At 31.7% G+C, this 20,292-nt stretch overlaps 2 protein-coding genes across 2 annotated transcripts; one reads left to right on the forward strand and one right to left on the reverse strand.

Moving 5' to 3' along the window:
• Positions 1-2,768: 2,768 nt before the first annotated feature.
• Positions 2,769-10,204, reverse strand: LOC106101974 (nose resistant to fluoxetine protein 6-like). The gene is made up of 14 exons (XM_013281366.1): positions 10,192-10,204; positions 9,733-9,897; positions 7,884-8,184; positions 7,449-7,637; positions 7,301-7,380; positions 6,030-6,223; positions 5,826-5,940; positions 5,524-5,738; positions 4,596-4,789; positions 4,369-4,498; positions 4,023-4,209; positions 3,573-3,715; positions 2,970-3,078; positions 2,769-2,853 (listed from the first exon to the last, which is right to left on the reverse strand). The coding sequence occupies exons 1-14, from the start codon at positions 10,202-10,204 to the stop codon at positions 2,777-2,779; spliced, it is 2,112 nt and encodes a 703-aa protein (XP_013136820.1). The 3' UTR covers positions 2,769-2,776.
• A 2,023-nt stretch (positions 10,205-12,227) lies between these two features.
• LOC106102041 (nose resistant to fluoxetine protein 6-like) lies at positions 12,228-19,754 on the forward strand. Its single transcript, XM_013281438.1, has 13 exons — positions 12,228-12,478; positions 12,779-13,100; positions 13,477-13,668; positions 13,745-13,824; positions 14,013-14,206; positions 14,575-14,689; positions 15,884-16,098; positions 16,392-16,585; positions 17,846-17,981; positions 18,255-18,441; positions 18,609-18,751; positions 19,165-19,273; positions 19,460-19,754. Exons 1-13 carry the CDS (start codon positions 12,286-12,288, stop codon positions 19,585-19,587), a joined length of 2,208 nt encoding a protein of 735 aa, XP_013136892.1. The 5' UTR covers positions 12,228-12,285; the 3' UTR covers positions 19,588-19,754.
• The last annotated feature ends 538 nt before the right edge of the window (positions 19,755-20,292 follow it).

The raw sequence follows: 20,292 nt of genomic DNA on the forward strand, positions 1-20,292 counted from the left end.
AATGTATGGTAGATTAGTTAGTATTCATACTGTAGTTAATCTACACCTTACTTTTTACTTCTTACTAATATTATAAATACAAAAGTTTAGATGGGTGGATGGATGTTTGTTGGAGTTTGTAGCCTAAACGGCTGAAGGGATCTCAATGAAATTTGGCATAGATATAGAGGAGGGTCTGGAAGGACACATAGGCTAGTCATTTTTTTAATTCTACGGAGGCGGAATCGCGGGCGAAAGCTAGTATTCATATATTTAAATTCACAATATGCATCATTATTTTTTGTAATTGAATTGGGTTAGACATTTTTCAGTAGGAAAATATTTCTCTATAGTATCAGATTGAAACGTGACCTAAAATGATTTATTCGTCATCTCTAGAGAATGATTTACGACTAGAAATATGAACAATCTCGAAAACAACGGAATGTATACGAAAATTGAATTTATTAGTTGCTTTGAGATGTTTTCAGAGCAAACGTACTGTTTTCATCAAGGTTAGTTTGTCTTCAAAGGTTAGACTAATCATTTAAAAGGAATCAAATTCAAATATTATACAATAAAAATAGTGTATCTTATTTTTGTAATAGAAAAAGAAGATTTTTTAAAAAAAGGTGACCTTTAATTAAACAAAATGCGAATAGTTTAATAGGAAACAACGAATTCCTTGATGCGGTTCCTGTAACTTCCTTGTATTTATTTAAAATACAACTACTATTTTAAGATGTCTATCATACTCCATAGTAATTTTATAAATGGAAAGCTTGGATGAACGAATGTTTGTTACGTATCTTTTAAAAGTATTAATAGATCTTTTTAATTTCGCGTTGACGAAGTCGTAGACAGATCCCTCTCTTCTCTCTTCTTGTCCTATGTCCCCAAAGTGGGGCAGAGGGCAATCGGGCTGTCAAGGTCCGATACAAAACGCAGAGCCCAGGACAGAGCGAGCTGGCGACGTACAAAATCTAGTGATACCAAAATATTGCAAATTCAAATTGACATTACAGAGGAATACAAATTAACTTAAAAATTAACTTCACCTAAATTAAGACGCCAAATTTAGGTTACATTATGAAACAATTTCAACATAAATAATAATTTACTAATGCAAAATATACTGACTTAAAATACTGAAAATATATTTTTTTCCTTTCAAGCGATTCAAATATTCATTCCTACTGAGCTATATTGGCTCTGCGCAACCATTCAACTTTTAGCTTAAAACTTAACTAAATATTAGTGGTGGGAAACGTTCAAGTAAAGTTACCTCGTGGAAATTACTTTTTCTAATAAGCTTCCGAAACGAAAAAACAAGATAGTGAATAACTTTAATTAAATAATAAAAAATTACCTCTATTAAGCTGCTTGTATCTTGCTTTTAGTAATTTCTTTCAATCAAACTTAAATAAGTTTTCAATCAAAGATCTAATCGAATGTTACTTTGGAAAAGATCATGGAAGGCGAAAGTATTGGCTATACTATGAAAGGCATTAAAAGACCAGTATAAGATCAAGGTAATGAAGAAGTGTATGACCATCAAAGATAGCTGCTATCTTGAATTTTTATGACTGACTAGCTGTTCTTGTACGACTTCATCCGCATAAGATTATAATATTTTTATTTTATTGTTCACATTTGTCAAATCATCAATTGCAAATGTCAAAAAACCGACATGATGTCAAACTATGGCAACCTTGCTTCCTTGATGTTGGCAACAACTTATGGTCTCTTTAACACATTAGAGTTTATCCAAAATATTTACCCCTAATTTTAACGGCGTGAAAATATATAGCCTAAAGCGCGACGTAAGTTAAGGGCTTCGTATTAAAAAAAGAGTTATTCAAAAATATGCTGTGATTGATGACATCTTAGGCAACAAAGAAGTGTGTGTTTACGCTTTATTATAATAGTATAGAAGTATAGATACTGATATTAAAAAAATATAAAGTGTTTAATAAAAGCAATACAAAGTTATCGTCAGTAAAATGGCAACTTTCCAAGATTTTCCAGCAGTAGCAGCTGTTATGAACGCAGTGTAACGTGCTTGCTTAGTTTAATTGCATCATTGTGGAAGTACTTTGCCGGTGCGGTTAGACACTCCTCCACTAACACTTAAAATCTACAAACAGCATACATTTACTAAATAACTTTTATTCTATATCAAATAATAGTTTACTGGCTACTGCTCCACACTTTGTCCACGTGAAAATTAACAAAATATAGCCTACGTTACTCTGTAATAACTTAGCTTTTTAATGGTGACAGAGTTTTTGAAATCGGCCCAGTAATTGAGTTTTTTAAATACATAAAAAATCCAAAAACATAAAAATCTTTTCTCATTACAACATTAGTATAGATTATCAAAAAATGTAAATTATTGTTTTTCTTTTTCTTTATTGAATTCTTCAACCGCTTTGTCTCTATAGAGGGTCGGCACATGTGCTGCTCCTCCATACCTCTTTATCAGCCATCATATCTGAACCTACTCTCTTCTTAACTCTTATATGCGTGATTTTTTATTTAATTATGAAATAAACATTTCAGTATAGGTTTTGAGCCACAGAATAAGGGAAAAAAAAAATCTTGGTTTCAATAAAAACTATACTTTTGTTTTAGACTTTTGGCAACAATATGCATTTAAGGGTTAAGCATATCCTCTTACACACAGCATTTCATATTGATTTTTTTTTTCAAATAGCTTTTTTTTAAAATTGACTTTTGTATTAAAATTAATACAGATTTATTTAGTTTTCTACAATTTCTTCGAAGTTGTTTCAACTTATTGATCCGTTACATTCGGATCTGTATCTGATACTTCTTTTAAAACTGCTGTTTTTTGTGTTTTTGTCGTAAAATCTGCAAAAACAGTAAAATTAATGAGTTACATTTTTGTAGGGACAGAAAATAGAAATCGGTATACTTCAAATATAAAAATAACCTACTCTTTCCTATTTATATACGTTCACACATACCTTTAGACAGAAGAAGTTTGAATAATGTAGTGAATGGTGCATCAATGACCAAGGTCACCACGAATGCAACCATCATCGTAATGATCAAGAATGTTGTTATGTCAAATATCTGCAAAAATATTGTAAACAGAAAAACAGCTTTTTTTATAACATAAGGTGGCAAACGAGCAAGCGGCCACCTGAATACGCCAAAATGGCGAAGCGACCGCTGCCCATAGACATCCGCAATTGCACCACCCTCATCAAACGAAACACGGAATTGCTTCCATTTTACGCCTATCTTCTATGTGGTCGTGGTATTACACCGGGCGTGCCGGCCCATTCGTGCTAAGATGTTGAAGCGGGCACTACCACTGACAAAGACAAGATTAGTTTAGCGTTTAAGTCAATGCTATTAGCAATAAACTTAAAATATAAGACGATAACCCAACCTCAACCTTTTAAGCAACTTTTTAAATGTTTTAAAGATTTATACTTAGGATCTGACTTTAGTACAATTCTGTTCATTTATTTATAAGTATTTAATTTTCCCTTTTGCCACGCAATTAATAAGAAACCCGACATTGAATAACTATTAGTTACTCAAATAAATTGAATACTTACCAGATTTTCTACAGAAAAGTAATTTTGTAGACTAGCTGCCGAATACTTTGTAGTGATTACAGTTAAATGTATTAAATACATCGCGTATGATAAACGTGCCGGCAACTTCCATACATCAAGACATAGGAACCAGTTTATTGGACCTGGGGACAACATATAGAATTTTAGATAAATTAAAGCATGAAAACAATTTACACCTCACAAACAGTATAAAAATACCACTCTGGAACAGTTACAAGAAACTTTAGAGTTATAAAGAAAAGTTTTTATAATCAAAAAGTAAAAAGGTAGAGATTATGTCAAACACGATAGTTAGGTGACACTGCAGAAATTATGTCCTATTGCAAATGGGACTTTCAACTTGCTTTGCTGCCTCCTTTAGCAAAAGAAGCAAGCTGTTCATTAACATTTACCACTCGCTTTATTGTTGCTCCATTATACAATAATTACCTCCGTGACCTTTCACACAAGCCAAGATCACCCATCCAAGTCCTAAAGCCCAAGCGGGTCTCATGAAGGAATTTAAAATGTTGTCCACCAACTGATTGTCCCAGTCTTGGTCGACATTCAATCGTGCGCAGTATACTACGAGCCCGAGAAGTGACAGTGCACATAACCAAGTAATGCTAGTTATTATCTGTAAAGTAAATCTTTTTATAGATTCAATGGTTATCGAATAAAAATTAGTGGTAATTTTCGTTGATTGGTCAGTTTTTAAATTAATCAAAATCAATCAAACTGTGATATTTTTCTTACAAAAAATTGACACGGGAATAAGTGCTGAAGACTTATATACCTTATTGACTTGTAATGGTCTTCCTTTCCATAGATGTAATATGTAACCGAATATCATTCCCACGAAGAAAGGCGATGCGCGAGTTAAAGTATTCGTGTAATAGTAGATTTGGTATTTTTGTATTTCATCAGCGCTGAAATAAAAATAATAGAATTGAAATAAATAAAAATATAAAAACAAGAAAGTATAAAACATTTAGTTGTTAATAGAATATTGAATGTACTCACTTTTGTGAAAATGACCCCGATTGAAAGTTTTTAACAAAATTATATGCAGTAGCAGCAGCGAGAGATGATAATAAACCAAGAGTTAATGCACTCCACGCCCAGAGTTTTTTGCCAGTTAACACCCAGTACAATATGATCGGTGACAATATGTGCAACTGAACATCAACAGATAGATACCAGGTCTCAGCAAGACACTGAAATTAATTTTATTATAAACAGATTAATAACAATTAAAACTATCGTATAAAATAACGCAGCTATTCAAGTCTGTCACTGTCAATGTATTTGTTCAAAAATTCCTAGTTAAGTGCAACTAACTTTTGGTAACCCAAATTCCAGCCCTTTAGACCTTTCAACAACAAATGCACTGTGTCTAGCTTATATTCGATGTAGGTATTCTTGTTATTATTTTCACATTCTTATAATATTTCGCTAGCAATGATACAATATCAAAGATGATACAATCCAAAAGAAACCGGATCTTATAACGACAAATGACAGAAAATTATGTGACCAAGATATTAATAACATGACAAGATTACTATGATGGATACTTTAAGATATCAGTATCTAATTAGATACTAACAATAAAATAAACATATCAATAAATTGATCACTTAAAGCCCTTATCGTTTAATATTTGTTGTTTAAATAAATGAATCATAATCAATTGATATCTTAAAAATTGCAATACTTAGAAGTTAAGCAAATAATTGTATTAAATCTAAAGACCATAGATGCGATCTTAGCTTTTGAAGATACATTAGAAAAAGTAGACGATAATGCAAAGGAACTTCAATAGTAACCCGAAAAGAGCATGTCTTCATTTATTAGGTACATTGCGAGATCGTAATATTCTGATGATTATCATGATATATACGTAGATTTCAAATTATACATTTCACAAATGTAGAAATGCTGCACTTACCATAGCCTTGGGATTGTACCAATTCTGTATATGCAATAGTGCGGACCACCAATACTGCCTGCAAGTGAGCACGTTCATCGCTGGTGCATTCCAGTTAGGACCGTCCGCAATGCGGTTGTGGAATGACACTAAATACAAGATCACGGCAGCGAGGACCGGGAACATCCGGAGAAGGCGACTCAGATAGAAAAGTGGCAGATTTTTTATTAGTTGAACTGTAAACGAGATAAAAGTATTTTAGATTGGACCGTCGACTTAGCATTACTATTTCTATATTCTGATTACAACGCTATGTAGTTTACCATTATTTAATTTTCCTGCGGTAGTATAAACGACAAGAAGACCGCTTAACATGAAAAACGTGTCAACAGTAATAGGCGCAGATGTGATCCAGAACGCCTTCTTTGATAGTACCCACTGGAACATATGAAAATATTTCTCATTAAACTATTGTTATACTCATAATGTAATAATAAAGAACTAGCTGTAATAAGACATATACATACAAGCAGACCGTCGATTCTATTGATGCAGTAAGCTACAGAAAAAATAGTATGGCCAGCGATGACCCAGAACATTGCTAAAGCTCTGATACCATCAATGCAGTTTAATGAATTGGGACCAGACTTGAATGTAAGCAAGCGTCGGCCATTGGTATATACAGAGAACGAACTATATAAGACGCTCACATCTTTAGAATCTGAAAAACAAATAAATATTACATCATCTTTTATTAAAACGTGTGAGTTAATTTGATTGTATACTAAGATAGCCACTATTATTGACCTCTTGCTGACCTTATTAAGTGCAGTCAACCAAGACTAGATTGTTAATCAATTTCATGAGATACGTATCGAATTGCTTCCATATTATAGACTACTAAAGGTCTAAAGTTCAACAGTGGATTACTTGCCCATCATAATCTTTACTATTATAATAAAGCGTAAACACACACTTCTTTGTTGCCTAAGATGTCAGCAATTACAGCATATTTTTGAATAGTTCTTTTTTTAATAAAAAGCCCCACACTTACGTCACGCTTTAGGCCATATATTTTCACGCCATTAAACTTAGGGGGTAAATATTTTAAATAAAAACCCTAATGTGGGAAATAGACCATAAGTTGCTGCCAACATCAAGGAAGCAAGGTTGCCAAGTACTGTCATGTCATGTCATTTTGACATTTGCTATCAATATATTAACAAAATTTTCATAATTCCATGCGGATGAAGCCGCACGGGAACAGCTAGTTAATGTACTAGTTTTGAAATCACATCACGTTGATATATTGAAATGGTATATTTTTAAAATAAATATTGAATTTAGTCAGGCAGTCAAGCACGAACAGTATTCAATGTATCGTTAAGTTCATCAATAACCGTGCGACAAGAACATTAACCTAAAGATAGCTTTGAAAATATTGATTTTACGCAAAACCGATTGCTTCGACAAACAGAGATTTAATGCCTTGATTATCGTATTTCTACTTTTTGATATGCTTAATATTTTTATCTTCACAGTAGCTAAATTATTTTTTCTAATATCGTACTTCATAATTCATACTTTCATAATAATATTATAAATGTGAAAGTTTAGATGGATGGATGGTTGTTTGTTAGAGTTTGTAGCCTAAATTGGTGAACAGATTTCAATGAAATTTGGCATAAATGTAGATGACAGTCTGGAAGAACACATAAGCTACTAGGTTTTTTTAATACAACGTGAACGGAGTTGCTGGCGAAAGCTAGTGATAAATAAAAATACTAAGAATAAAAACCTTTTTTTAGAAGTAACGTCATCCAAATATCGTAGATCGTACTAAATATGACAAGCAGTCCAATAGTTGAAAATACAACTCTAAAAAATAAATTGCGTTTAAAACATATTTGGCAATAATCAACCAAAAGGTAATAATTGGAAATTACATCGCAATATAATCTGCTGGTACCCATGGCTTGTCATTTGGGAGGCGGCAAAAATCTTCATTCAAAGTAATTCCGGTTCCGGTGAAGTTAAAGAAAAATGCCGTTAACGCTTCCTCCGTTGTGCAAGATGCTGGTATACACATGGCAAATCCTGATTGCACAAGTGACATAGGATTATCTGCACCAACCCTAAAAAGAAAACAAAAACACATCACAGTTGGTATACTGAAAACTCATCCTAACGTCTAAGTATCTGTGATTACTATTTGCATTAACAGACAGATAACGATATTGTTAATTAACAAAAAAAATGCCAAATTTAATAGAATATCTGAGCATTTTCGTTTCCATAATCGTGTTGGACTTAATCTGATAAGTTATTAATATCGTTTTAATCCGTACCTAACCTTGCCTAACCTAACGCGAAACATTTACCTTATATTACGTTCAGGCATTCCAAATATTGGTCGAAAGCTGCGTTCCAGTTTTAGATACTCTTTAACCCGGTCAGTCGTCATCTTATCTATTCTTTTATTTATATCACCAGACGGCCAATCCGATAGGAAATTAAGCATTTGGGAATTATCATCCGCCAATACTCTTGTCATACAATATTTTCCTTTAATATGCATATTATCTGCATCTTCGTTTATGTTTAGGCATTGATGAAAATTGCCTAAGTCCACCAAATTGCCTTGTAATATTCCTCTAGGTAGTCTTGCACTGGCATCCTGAACTAAAAAAATAGGATGACAAAGATTATCTACGAGTCTGCCAGAAGCAGAGTTTAAGTTGGCATGTGGAGAGTAAGCGAACTTCTCTGTCTGGCGTGCCAAATCAAACTCCAGATACTGTACTAAAGATTTACAAATTATTTGTTTTAGAATCTAATGAAATCGTATAGAAGTTAATTGTTCTAATTAGAAATACTTCAGTCAATTTGATTATTTCAAGCGTCATAGAAAATTATAGTTTTTTTTTTTATTCAAAACAATTTTTGCAGAGATAACAGTATAGACTGTTGCAAGGATTGCCCTTTTGTTGAATTTGAATATTATCATGTAATATTTTGGTGATAAAAATCACACTTTGCGACAATCTGCGATCACGGATATATCCATTAAATCTGTTGATAGTGAAAATGTGGTGAAAATGGTATTGGCTTCTAATCTGATATAAGATTAGACAAATTAATATTTCATTGCGTAAATAGTGAGATTATAATTAGTTTTTCCTGTTATACACCGATCTTTATAAACAACTAGCTTTCGCCCGCGACTACGTCCGCGTGGAATTTAAAAAAAAAACAGTCTGCAGCCTATGTGTCTTTCCAGACTCTCTTCAACATCTATACCAAATTTCTTCGAAATCCGTTTAGCCGTTTACGCTACAAACTCTAACAAACATCCATACATCTACCTAAACTTTCGCGTTTATAATATTAACGAGCTGTTGCCCGCGACTTCGTCCGCGTGGTACTAGAAAACATACGAACTATATAAATAACAAAAAGCTACGTATCCCTCGGGAACCGGACACTTCGGGAGTGAAGCTTATCACATGTGTACTCCAAACTTTGTTTTACATCTGTGCCAAATTTCAATAAGAAATGTTGAACCGTTGCAGAATGATCGAGTAAACATTAAAAAACTATATTAATGAATCCCACGGGAACCGTAACTTATCCCGGGATAAATAGTAGCCTATGAGTTCTTCCAGACTGTGCTCTAAACCTGTGCCAAATTTCATGTAGATCCGTCGAGCCGTTTATGCTACAAACGCTAACAAACATCCGTCCATCCATACATCCATCTAAACTTTCGCATTTATAATATTAGTAAGATTAGTAAGAAGTAAGATATGACTTCACAGCAATTTCTACATTGTTTTAATGGAACTCTGTAAATAACTTGCCTTTTGTGAATTTTTATAAATATATCAAAATGGACTTATCACTACATGTTTCTATCTACACAATTTAACTCTGAATTTGAAAATTATTGCATAACATTAACATTTGATATTGAAATCAGTCCAAAAAACAGTATTCTATAGATAAACTTCTAATATTAATAAAATTAAAATAGCTAAATTCATTAAAAAATATAACTAATTCGGGCAAATTTCTATTGTTTTTTTTAATATATTTGTATTAACTTCCATTATAAGATGGACATTAAAATACAACCATCGGAGTTTGTAACAAGGATACAGACATTTCGTGAATTTACTTCATAATTGTATGAATTTGGATAACAACGGGATCTTAGTCTATAATACTTACATCGGAACATTAAGCCAGTATTGTTTCCTGTCAAATATTGCAACTGTCTTTGACATAACTCAGAATCCAATACATCTTGGTAAAGCTTTCTATCAAAAGGGTAATTTGATACATTTATATTCACATTATTTGAGGCAATACCATTGCATACACTAACTTCAACAACTAACAAAATTAAAACTAATTTGGACATGTTACATAAAAAATTATTAATAGTAAGGTTCAAAACTCCACGGTTAATGCGTATTTATTAATTATTGAAGGTAATTATTAATTTCTATTTTAAAAAAGTTAGTCGTATGACTCGTTTAATATCTGTCAACACTATGTCTTATATAAAAGCATTGTTAATATCTCGGTGAAGATCTCAAGTGTCTTGTCTTATCTTCCTTAATAATTATGTAATTTAATTGTTGACAAGAACTGTTAGTCATCGATTCTTAGGATAACAAATTTTACTTGACAAGAGCATTATTTATTTCTGGAATATTTACTACCTGCGTATACGTTTATTAGTAACTTCCTTTATTAGGTATATTTAGGTACCAAGGTTGCTGCTTCAGCAAAGGCAGCAGGTGCTACTAGGGCCCCCTCGGGGGATAAAAAAAAAACTTCCTTTATTACAAACATTTTAAAATTACAATTGTACGAAAAATCATTTATGTGCATGCAAATCGAAGAGAAGCAAAACATCCAGTAGTCAGTTCCAAATTGCACTGTTTTTATGAAACACATAAGAGCCTGTCCCACCAAATTGTTAAGTCTGATAACTATCCAATATGTAAAATATATGATGGAAATATCGGATTTTGTTACCTTATCTGATAATGACGTCATTTTTAAGCTGTGGGACAGACCCTTAAATTAGTAACTTTCAAATTAATTGATAAAATAAATATGAAAACTGTAAATAATAGAAACTACTAGAACTACCAGAAAAAAAAAGAAAAAATGTATCATGTTAACTCAGAATTTGTAAAATAATATTTTCAAATAGTATTCTCGTGAATAAAATTAGTAATTCGGATGTAAATTATCAGTTCAGTAATTACACATAAATCGCATATCAAGTGTATTCAAGTGCAATAATTAAGTATTTATTTATGTAGAAAATTATTGCTAAGTGAATCATAATACATCTATTTTAGTATCAACACTTGATAATTCGAATAATTTTCTTCACTTGATCGAATACGAGTTCATCATTATAACTATTCCCTCTCTTTCTCCCCTCATGCTATCTCCTTCGCACTTTGAACACTGCGCACCCTATACTTGATATCATTACTAAGAGACAACGTGACTTAATAGTATACACGGTGTGAAGTGAATATGTTTGTGGATTTGTAAAGCGAAACTGAAATGCAATTGAGGAAGTCGGTCTTGCTCGTTTTAGCTCATTCACCGTCTGACGCAAATACAACAGCGCGAAACGTGTACAGCATTCCTTAACTATTCAGTTACTTAGTGTTGTAAGATTTCTTGCTTAGTATTAAAGATCTGACACGTGTATGTAATAAAATGAAATCACGTTACATGATGCTAGACAAAGATTTAGATTTTCCTCTCTTTAATAACAGATATTAGAAATTTACCTAAAAAAAAAATATATGTATAAATAATTAACACAGATTTTAGAAGTTATCATTTTCTATCATAGTAAATCTCTTTTCAAAAGTAACAAAAAGCATGTTTAGTTTTCCTCGTATGTAAAAATAATATAAAATAAAACAGCAATAGGATATTTTGTGATTGAATAAAACATGTGGAAAAATATAAAACTTATTTTTTTAGAAGATTATAAATTATTTAAATCCTCACATACAGTAATTTTGCCAAAGTAATTGTTTATTTTAAATACGAACAGAGCTTGATAAAATACTAGCTCTAAGTACACAAAATGACAAATATTTGTCCAATTCTGTGCACACGACCTTGTGGATTCCCTCCGTAAGCAACCTGGAGACATTTTCTTATTTGTGTAACAAATTGCTTTTAGTTAACAAAACAACCACTTCAATTACGTAATTTTTAAAATGAAATTTAAACATTCAGTTTTAAATCGGAAAGAAATGGTTTAGTTAAAATCTTATTTTTTGACATTTAAATTATTTGTTTTTTTTTAAAAGTTAGTGTACCTATTAAAAATTGACGGAAGTCTATACCTATTTTCAAAAACCATTATCAAAGACATCTTTTAAAAAAATATATATTTTTTGCTGTCGAGATAAGTCAACGTGTATAATATTGAACCTCATAACAACGCATCTGAGGGCATATCTTCACTTATTATTTTTTTATCTAGCGAATGTTAAATTACCCACGTGTTAGTAAGAAATCTGAATTACAAAGAGAAACCAATTATCATATAGCCACGATATGAAGCAAAATAAAAATACAATTTATAATAATCTACGTATTTACAGCGCAATGATAAGATAAGGAATCTGTCTTTTAAATAAAATCTCATTGCTTAATACACGTTCGATATTTTATTATCATGTGTTAATTAAGTAACAACCAGTTAACACACTGTACTCACGTTAATCAAAAATGGAATTGAAATTCCTTTTGATTGTAATAACAAGTGCGCATTTAGTTGTTGGCCAATCGAGGAAACATTTAAATCAAGATGTAAAATACCATCCATTCGATCAGGATCTTTACAGGGATGTTTTGGATCCAGAATTATGTCAACAACAAATACAATATATAAGAAACAACAGTACATTGTTACAGGCCCGATGTAAGTACTCATATTTATTGACAGATTTACTAGATTCTCTTTTAAAATTAATCTAACTCAATGAATCGTCTAATTAATTAATTAATGGTAACGTGGATGTGAATGTGGTCATTCTGTTTAAAAAAAAATATGTTTATTACAATTTAATAAGTAAGATTTGACTTTCGTATAAGTTTATAAACTAACCATTCCAAAAAAAAAATATATTTTCTTCCTCCTTATTAATCCGGTTCATTTTCCTCTTAACAATCCTTAAACGTAGATTAATTTAAGTTTTCTTTTATCTTAATACATTTGCAGTTCTTGATGCCGGTCTACGAATACCACAAGGTATATTATTGGGAAATCTAATCCACTTGGGAAGTTACTACCAATGTTTGAAAATAAAAGAAAACGTTAATGAAATGGACATTCAAGGGAAATATTGTTCATTGAAAGTATCACTCGGGGACATTGATTTACTGAAAACAAATAAAGAGGACATTTCCACCGAACCGTATCATTTTAACCTCGATACTATTGAAGATGTTACAAGAATAATGAAAAATGTAAATCACACACGAATGCGAATACTCAATTCTAGTTTGAAATTACCGTACAGTCCAGATTATGATGTTAACAGGTAACACTATTTATGAATTTTGCTTGCTTTTTTACTTAATTGTTGAAGAGCATAGAAAGTAAAAGTAAATGAGACATCTCCCACATCTGAGACATTTTTTTAAGAGAAGGGACAAACGAGCAGCGGGAACACCAAGATGTTCATCGACGCCTTTTGTCGAGGTTCCTAGGCACATGATACCTCTAATTTCAGCATCGTTTCTAGATCTTTATATTCACGCTCAGATCGAACTAGACGTTGCTACTGATAGTGCACCATATTTGGGACAAATTGAGCAATGTTGATACCTCAATCATCACTAGCTTAACTGTATAAACTTCGCTAGTGTTTGTAAAACAAGTTTTGATTTATATTATTATTTTATTTACCTTTTTAGCCGTATGGGGCCAGGAAATCCATTGTCTGATTTGGAATTAACTCTAGCGATATGTATACCAGCGCCTTGCACCACTCCTGAAGTTATAAATACTATTATAGGCAATTTAACTGATGTTGGTATCGATTACAAGGAAGACTTCTGTCGGCTTCCTAATGATAAACTATGGGCTCCAGTTGATTACGTCGCTGTGTAAGTTTATTTCGAAGATTTTTTTTTGCTATCACCAAATATTGTTCTTTAATTCATGTTTATTTTTTATTTCCAGGGCTATATTTTCAACAATCGGATTATTAACTATTTTGAGTACGAGCTACGATATCTATTATTCTAAAGTTCTTGTAAAAGGTACGTTTATTTTCAAAACAATTATATTTGTTCTGCAAAGTATTCTTCTCTAGTTTAACTTATATCTTTTCTGTTTTACTATCTATTTCGTTCAAAGCACATTTTTTATCTTTTTCGTATCATATTGATCTCATATTGTCTAAAATATATTGCATTTTTCAAAAAGTAACTATTTGTTTTTTTCGCAGATAAAAGGACTGTCAATTCTCTATACTTCTGTTGTTCAATGTATACAAATACCAGACGCCTTATAACGTTCAAACCTGTACCTAACTCATTGGATTGTATTGACGGGATAAGATCCTTGGCAATGATATGGGTGATCTTAGGCCACGCATTTTACGCAATACCAATACACGAGAATCCTCTTGAAGTGTTTCAGGTGAGCTATACATATTATAAGTACTTAAAACTGTTTTGTCTTCCAACTAAGTAATCTCCTCTCTCCTATTTTCTACTGTTTAAATATTGTATCTACATTCACTCTTTTCTCATTTCGTAAATAGCAATGTTTTCTACTCTACAGAACTTATCTATTTGTGATTTAATTCCTTTAATCAAAAACACTGAATATTTTGATACTATCAACCACCGATGATATAACCGTATGTCTTACGTCATGTATCACGCTTCTTAAATGATAATTATCACCTGTTTTGGATAAAAATGTTGACTGGAAATATATTTTTTCTATATGTTTTTCATTAAATTCTATTTAGTTAATATTGAATATCATTTTACCCATTTCAGTGGTCAATTTCACCAAACGCGATTTGGATGACGGCTGGTCATATGACAGTAGATACGTTCTTCCTTCTCAGTGGCCTCTTACTCGTTTATTCTACAGCAGGAAAATTAACCGGAGGTAAGACTAATTTATTTTAGCGGAAATATTAAACCTTGACCAGTATTCGCATCTTACAGAATATTGAAATATTTCAAAATAATAGAACACGTATAAATTTATCGTAAATAATCACTTATGAAAAAATGCATTGCTTGCATACTTATCTCGCGGAATCTGTAAACAAAAAATGCTAATTACTCTTATCACTGTAATCGTAATTGAAATCAAATATTAATTACGTGCAAATATTTAAATGGCTTTTACGGTATTTGAGATAATGGTAAGAAGAGTTCGAGGCCTGTGTAGTTCCTAGCTATTGACGTATCCAAACTTGGCTGGAGTACTTTTGATTAAGTGCCTTTACCAAAATTATTTGCTACTCATGTAGATTTCAAATAGATTACCTTGATTATTCTAAAGAGCGGAAATCTGTTTTTCTTCATACTGTCTTCGAATCTGTAATGCGGAGATGTCCATTTATGCTAGCACAAGGGAAGTCTGATGTAATATGGACCATAATGCCTGTGGGAAAGGTGATCAATATTCTTATATTCTTAATTAGGCATTGACTTATCTTGACTTAATAACAATAACAATTTCTGTCTAGCTGGGTATCAGATCAGCTTTTTCTTATCATATTTTTGTTCAATCAATCAAATATTTATTCTACAATCAAATAAATCTAATCTGCATAACATAGAATAATTACTATTTTTACGTCATAGGCGAAATTGTCCTCAATTGTTTTCTTAGATATGAAATAATCAAGTAGTAAAATTCCAATCAGAATTTCCTCAACAAATTAACATTGAATGAGATTTAAATGTGTTTTTCCCAACAATTTTTGTTATCTTTTATTCAAATATTGTATACGTTATCAAATAATCGATAGACGTAAGAAAAGTTTGGTGTCACGTATGTTTTATAACGGTGATTAAAGTCTTATTGAGTTCCTAGATACAAATACAAATACAAAGATTTTATTGGTAAGCGGATTACATAAAAGCGGGTCATTATATTAAAAATAAAAAACCTTACTTTCTGAATAAAAATTGTTTACATAAAACAATCATTATGGTAGAAAAAAATCCCCGACGTTATAGAAGACTTACTGCAGAGCATAAATACGCAAGCTTAATATTTCAAAAACGCTAATCCACTTGTATCCATTTGATGTGATGTTAATATCAAATATAAGTTTTTTACTTTCAGGAAAACTCATCCGAACATTACACATGTTCTATTTACACCGAGTCCTGCGCTTGTTTCCTATACTCGCTGCAATGGTTCTATTTGAAGCATCACTATTCAACTACGTGTCGGACGGCCCATTGTGGATAGGCCCGGCGCAAAATGTGCTCAGATGTAGACAATACTGGTGGTCGACTCTACTGCACATACAGAACTTTGTGAATCCTATTAATCTTGTAAGTTATCCATTTTATTAAAAAACAAAAGAAGAACAGGAACCTGCGTAAATGGGATCGAGAATGGCCCTAGTGAGGGAATTCATTTGTTTTATGAATACAAGCAAACGAGTCAGCAGAGTACTGCAATCGAGTGATTAATGATTTTAGGCATCATCATATCATAAAATATTTCAAGTGATTTCGAAGTTAGTTATTAGTCTATCGAGAATCATTAAGCCTGTTCAGAGATCATGAAATAATAAACATCCAACTAAAGATCGCATTCATAACATTAGCTTGATTTGTTTCAGTGCGTTGGAGTATCTTGGTATCTATCTCTTGACATTCAGTTACATATTATATCGCCGATAATTCTTTATTGGGTCTTGAGTTCAAGAAAGACAGCCGCGTGGGCGGCGTTGACCTCTGGTTTAATGGCATCCCTCATTTCCGCTACTCTTTACATCTTCATGAACGAGTTCCAATCTGGAATAATATCTCCTAAGTAAGTAATATCATTTTAATCAGATATTTACATTTGTAAGACTAGTTTCATCCGGGACTCGGTTTGCGTGGAATTGAAAATAAAAGCAAGCTGGCAATGTGTACTCTAAGACTATCATCTACATCTATACCAAATTTCATTGATATCAGTTGACCAGTTTAGGCAACAAACTCTAACAAACATCTATCCACCTAAACTTTCTCATTTATATTATTAGTGTCATTACCATGTAGAACGTACTTATAAATAAGCTTGTTACAATTACGACATAGTGGAAAAAAATCATATGCAAATAGATAAACGGTGTCGATTTAGATATCTATCAAAACAAGTTCAAATATGCTTATACGAGCTACTGGACTTTAGGTAGTGTTCAAAAGCCGATTCATATCATAATCCTTTAAGTGTAAGATTTGTTTGTATTATATTAACAAATTGTAACTACCTATCGATAAAGCAATTTGATAAGTGATGTAGCGTTGAGAATTTAATTATAATAGGATAAAGGAATTCCTCGAGGAATTTTAATGGCATAGATTTAGGCTAGGCTCGGCTCTGTGGGGGAGCATATGATCTGGCCACGAGATGGTCGAAATTGTTATAGAAACTCACAATAACGTAACACGCACATTTCATATTTTAATAAAAAAAATCGTTCAAAATATCCAGATTTTTTTTCTATACGAGTATTTAAAAAAAGGTTTTCATTATTCATCAATTTATTTTTAAAAATTGCTTTAGCAATAATTAGGATAGAGTAGCTAGCAATCTAATTTATGAAATACTAGATTTTGTCCAAGACTGGGTCCGCGTAGAGTTAAAAAAAAATGTGAGCAGCATATGTAATCTTTTAGACTATCCTCTACATCGATGACGCATTTCGTTGAGATACGTTCAGCAGTTTAGGTTAGAAACTCTAACAAACATTCATGTAAACTTTGGCATTCACAATATTCATAAAATTAGTTTTCATTCAGAGTTTTAGTAAGTTGGCTTTTTATAAAGAACTAGCTTTCGCCCGCGATTCCATCCGCGTGGAATTAAAAAAAAACGAAAATGAGTCGCCTATTTGTTCTTCCAGACTATCCTCTACATCTATACTAAATTTCATCGAGATCCGTTTAGGCTACAAACTCTTACAGACATCCATCCATCCATCCATTCATCCAGCTAAACTTTCACAATTATAATATTAGTATGATTTGGGAACTGATATACTTCATACTTGTGAAAACTCTATTTAAAATTATAATATTGCAGCCGTCCTGGAGAAGGTGATGATTACTTTACATATTACTATATAAATCTACTAACGCGAGCACCTCCATTTTTTGTTGGAATGATTTTTGGCTATATAATATCTTCATGGAAAGACAAGAAACTGACATCAACAATGGTATTTATAAAAAATCCTTTATTATCAGCATCGTTATTATCATATTTATTAATAACAGTATTATTATCATTAGCTGTTGTCATGTTCTTTTCAGATATTTTAAAATCCTTTAATCGTTATCAAACTTCTTTAAAATTACCCTTTAAATTTTCAACCGACAGTTAATTTTTTCGTCGTCGTCGTTTATGACCTCAGTTTTTTGTATATAATTTTACATATAGTTTAGTTTAAAAACTTATTTTATAGGATGTTTGTAAAATGTTTTCCCCTCAGGTGATCGCAATGATGTTTTGGTTCTTCTGCCTATCTATGTTCGGTGCTATATTTTACATCCTATATATCAACATGCAGTTGGATTGGGACAACCAGACCGCTGACAGTTTTATCAACTCCTTTGTGAGGCCCTTGTGGGGAGTGGGCTTGGGTTGGATCATTTTCGCCTGTGTTAAAGGATATGGAGGTACATATTACTTTATTAGGTTTTGTAAACATGTTTTTTTTTAATGTTGCTCCATGAGTCACTTACCTCATATTTGAAAATTGTAGTCTCTTCCATATATCTCTTTTCTTACAGTTCTCCTTTCCTTTTGATTTGTATTTACGACGATATTTTTCATTTTATTACAGGTCCAATTAACTGGTTCTTATCTCTACATGTATGGAAACTGCCAGCTCGCTTGTCGTACGCTATGTACATTATTCACTTTTCAGTTATGGTGGCATATTACAATTCTAGATTAGCTCCAGTATATTTCACAGTATCAAGTACGGTAAGTGTTTACATCTTAGTTTTAGTTTAACTAGGCTTTGGTTACTTAACTTACGCCTTAATTTCTAACCAATTTTAAACAATTTATATTTGATGGATAAGATAGCAAGGTTGAAAGAGAATACGATTTATAACTAATAATAGTCTTCGGAAGCTAGTAATCTTTGTAGCAGTAGTAGTGGTAATGCCAGTAGTAATAGTATATTATAGTTTGTGTTGTCAAGCCCAAGTTTGTTCATTTGAAAAATCTACAATGCAATAAAATTCGCAACCTATTGGTTGACAACAGACATAGCTTGCACATTGTTATTGCAGTTCCCTTGAAGAGAAGTATTTCAATTAAAGCGATTAAACCTGATAAGATAATACCTTGTTCTGTTTATCGAAATATAAAAAATTTTTGTTTTTTTGCAGATGTTCAACTTTTTCGGATTCTTCTTCCTTACATTTATATTGGCATTCCTGGCTACAGTAATCATTGACGCTCCATTCGGAATCCTCGTCAAAACTTTTCTAAGTCCAGGTAACTAGTTTCCAAATTAATTTATCACACAGATATTTTAATAACTTCTGATAATGGACCGGATAACTAAAAAAATCTTTGGGTATTAAATTTTAAAAACGAAAAGCTTTAGATACTTTTTGAATTACAGGTGTCTTATTTGAAGGATATTTTGTTGTCTAATTTTGAAATATTGGCATGTTACAGGCTCCAAGGCTGTGAAAACTGTAGATAAAAAGGATTTGGATAAAGAAACTATATCATCGGCACCGGATAGAAAGACTGTTGCTGCTAATCCTACGTTTGTACCTGAAGGAGATAAAGTTTTGTCATAGAGATATTAAGAGTAATTATTTTTTTGTGCAGTGTTTTTTTAGTGTGAAAAGACTAAATTCTGTATCATATTTAGGTTTAAATAGTATAGAGTTTTCTGTGTACATTTAGTTATATTAATTTTAAGAATATTGTTATAAAAAGAAAGATCTTACGTCATTTTAAAAATGTGTGGTTGTTTAGATGTATATTTTATCTAACATAAAATATTCATGGAGTACAAATTAAAGCATAATTTATAAAAATGCATTTATTTTTTTATTTATCTATATAGATTGCAAATCCTATTGCTTATAATTTTTATCTAGTGAGAATGTGATTATTTTAATACTTTGCAGTAATATCAACCAGGTGTTAAATAATTACTACCTAATTACCTATCTATCAATTTGTTATCATCATATCAGTGTTCCAAACAGTTTAAGAGTTATCAAAATGTTATGTTGAAATATTTATGACGTTATTGTAATTTTGTCCCCATTATTTCTTAAGTTTAAATATCTATTCTTTATCCAATATGTGCGTGTAACAGAGTTGAAATTTCATTTTATTATACCTATTAAAAGTTGTGGAAAGGAAGTATAAATCTAATCTAGGCAATAAACCAGATTAGAAGTTCCGCAATTGCCAATAATACTGATTGTATTAATATAAAATAGAGATAACATTCTTGAATAGAGACTAACATGTACATTATGAAAGCGCGT

The sequence above is a fragment of the Papilio polytes genome, unplaced genomic scaffold (assembly GCF_000836215.1).
Source record: "Papilio polytes unplaced genomic scaffold, Ppol_1.0 DF823934.1, whole genome shotgun sequence".
NCBI lineage: Eukaryota > Metazoa > Arthropoda > Insecta > Lepidoptera > Papilionidae > Papilio > Papilio polytes.

What these genes read in the sequence shown, in the direction of transcription:
- LOC106101974 (XM_013281366.1), bottom strand. An exon ending in TTGTGTGAAAGGTCACGGAG is followed by an intron (nt 3,716 to 4,022) that starts GTAATTATTGTA and finishes TGTTGTCCCCAG; the next exon opens with GTCCAATAAACTGGTTCCTA. An exon ending in CAAACTTCTTCTGTCTAAAG is followed by an intron (nt 2,854 to 2,969) that starts GTATGTGTGAAC and finishes CTGTTTTTGCAG; the next exon opens with ATTTTACGACAAAAACACAA.
- LOC106102041 (XM_013281438.1), top strand. Translation starts at nt 12,286, where the DNA reads ATGGAATTGAAATTCCTTTTGATTGTAATAACAAGTGCGCATTTAGTT. An exon ending in ATCCTCTTGAAGTGTTTCAG is followed by an intron (nt 14,207 to 14,574) that starts GTGAGCTATACA and finishes TACCCATTTCAG; the next exon opens with TGGTCAATTTCACCAAACGC. An exon ending in ATTTCACAGTATCAAGTACG is followed by an intron (nt 18,752 to 19,164) that starts GTAAGTGTTTAC and finishes GTTTTTTTGCAG; the next exon opens with ATGTTCAACTTTTTCGGATT.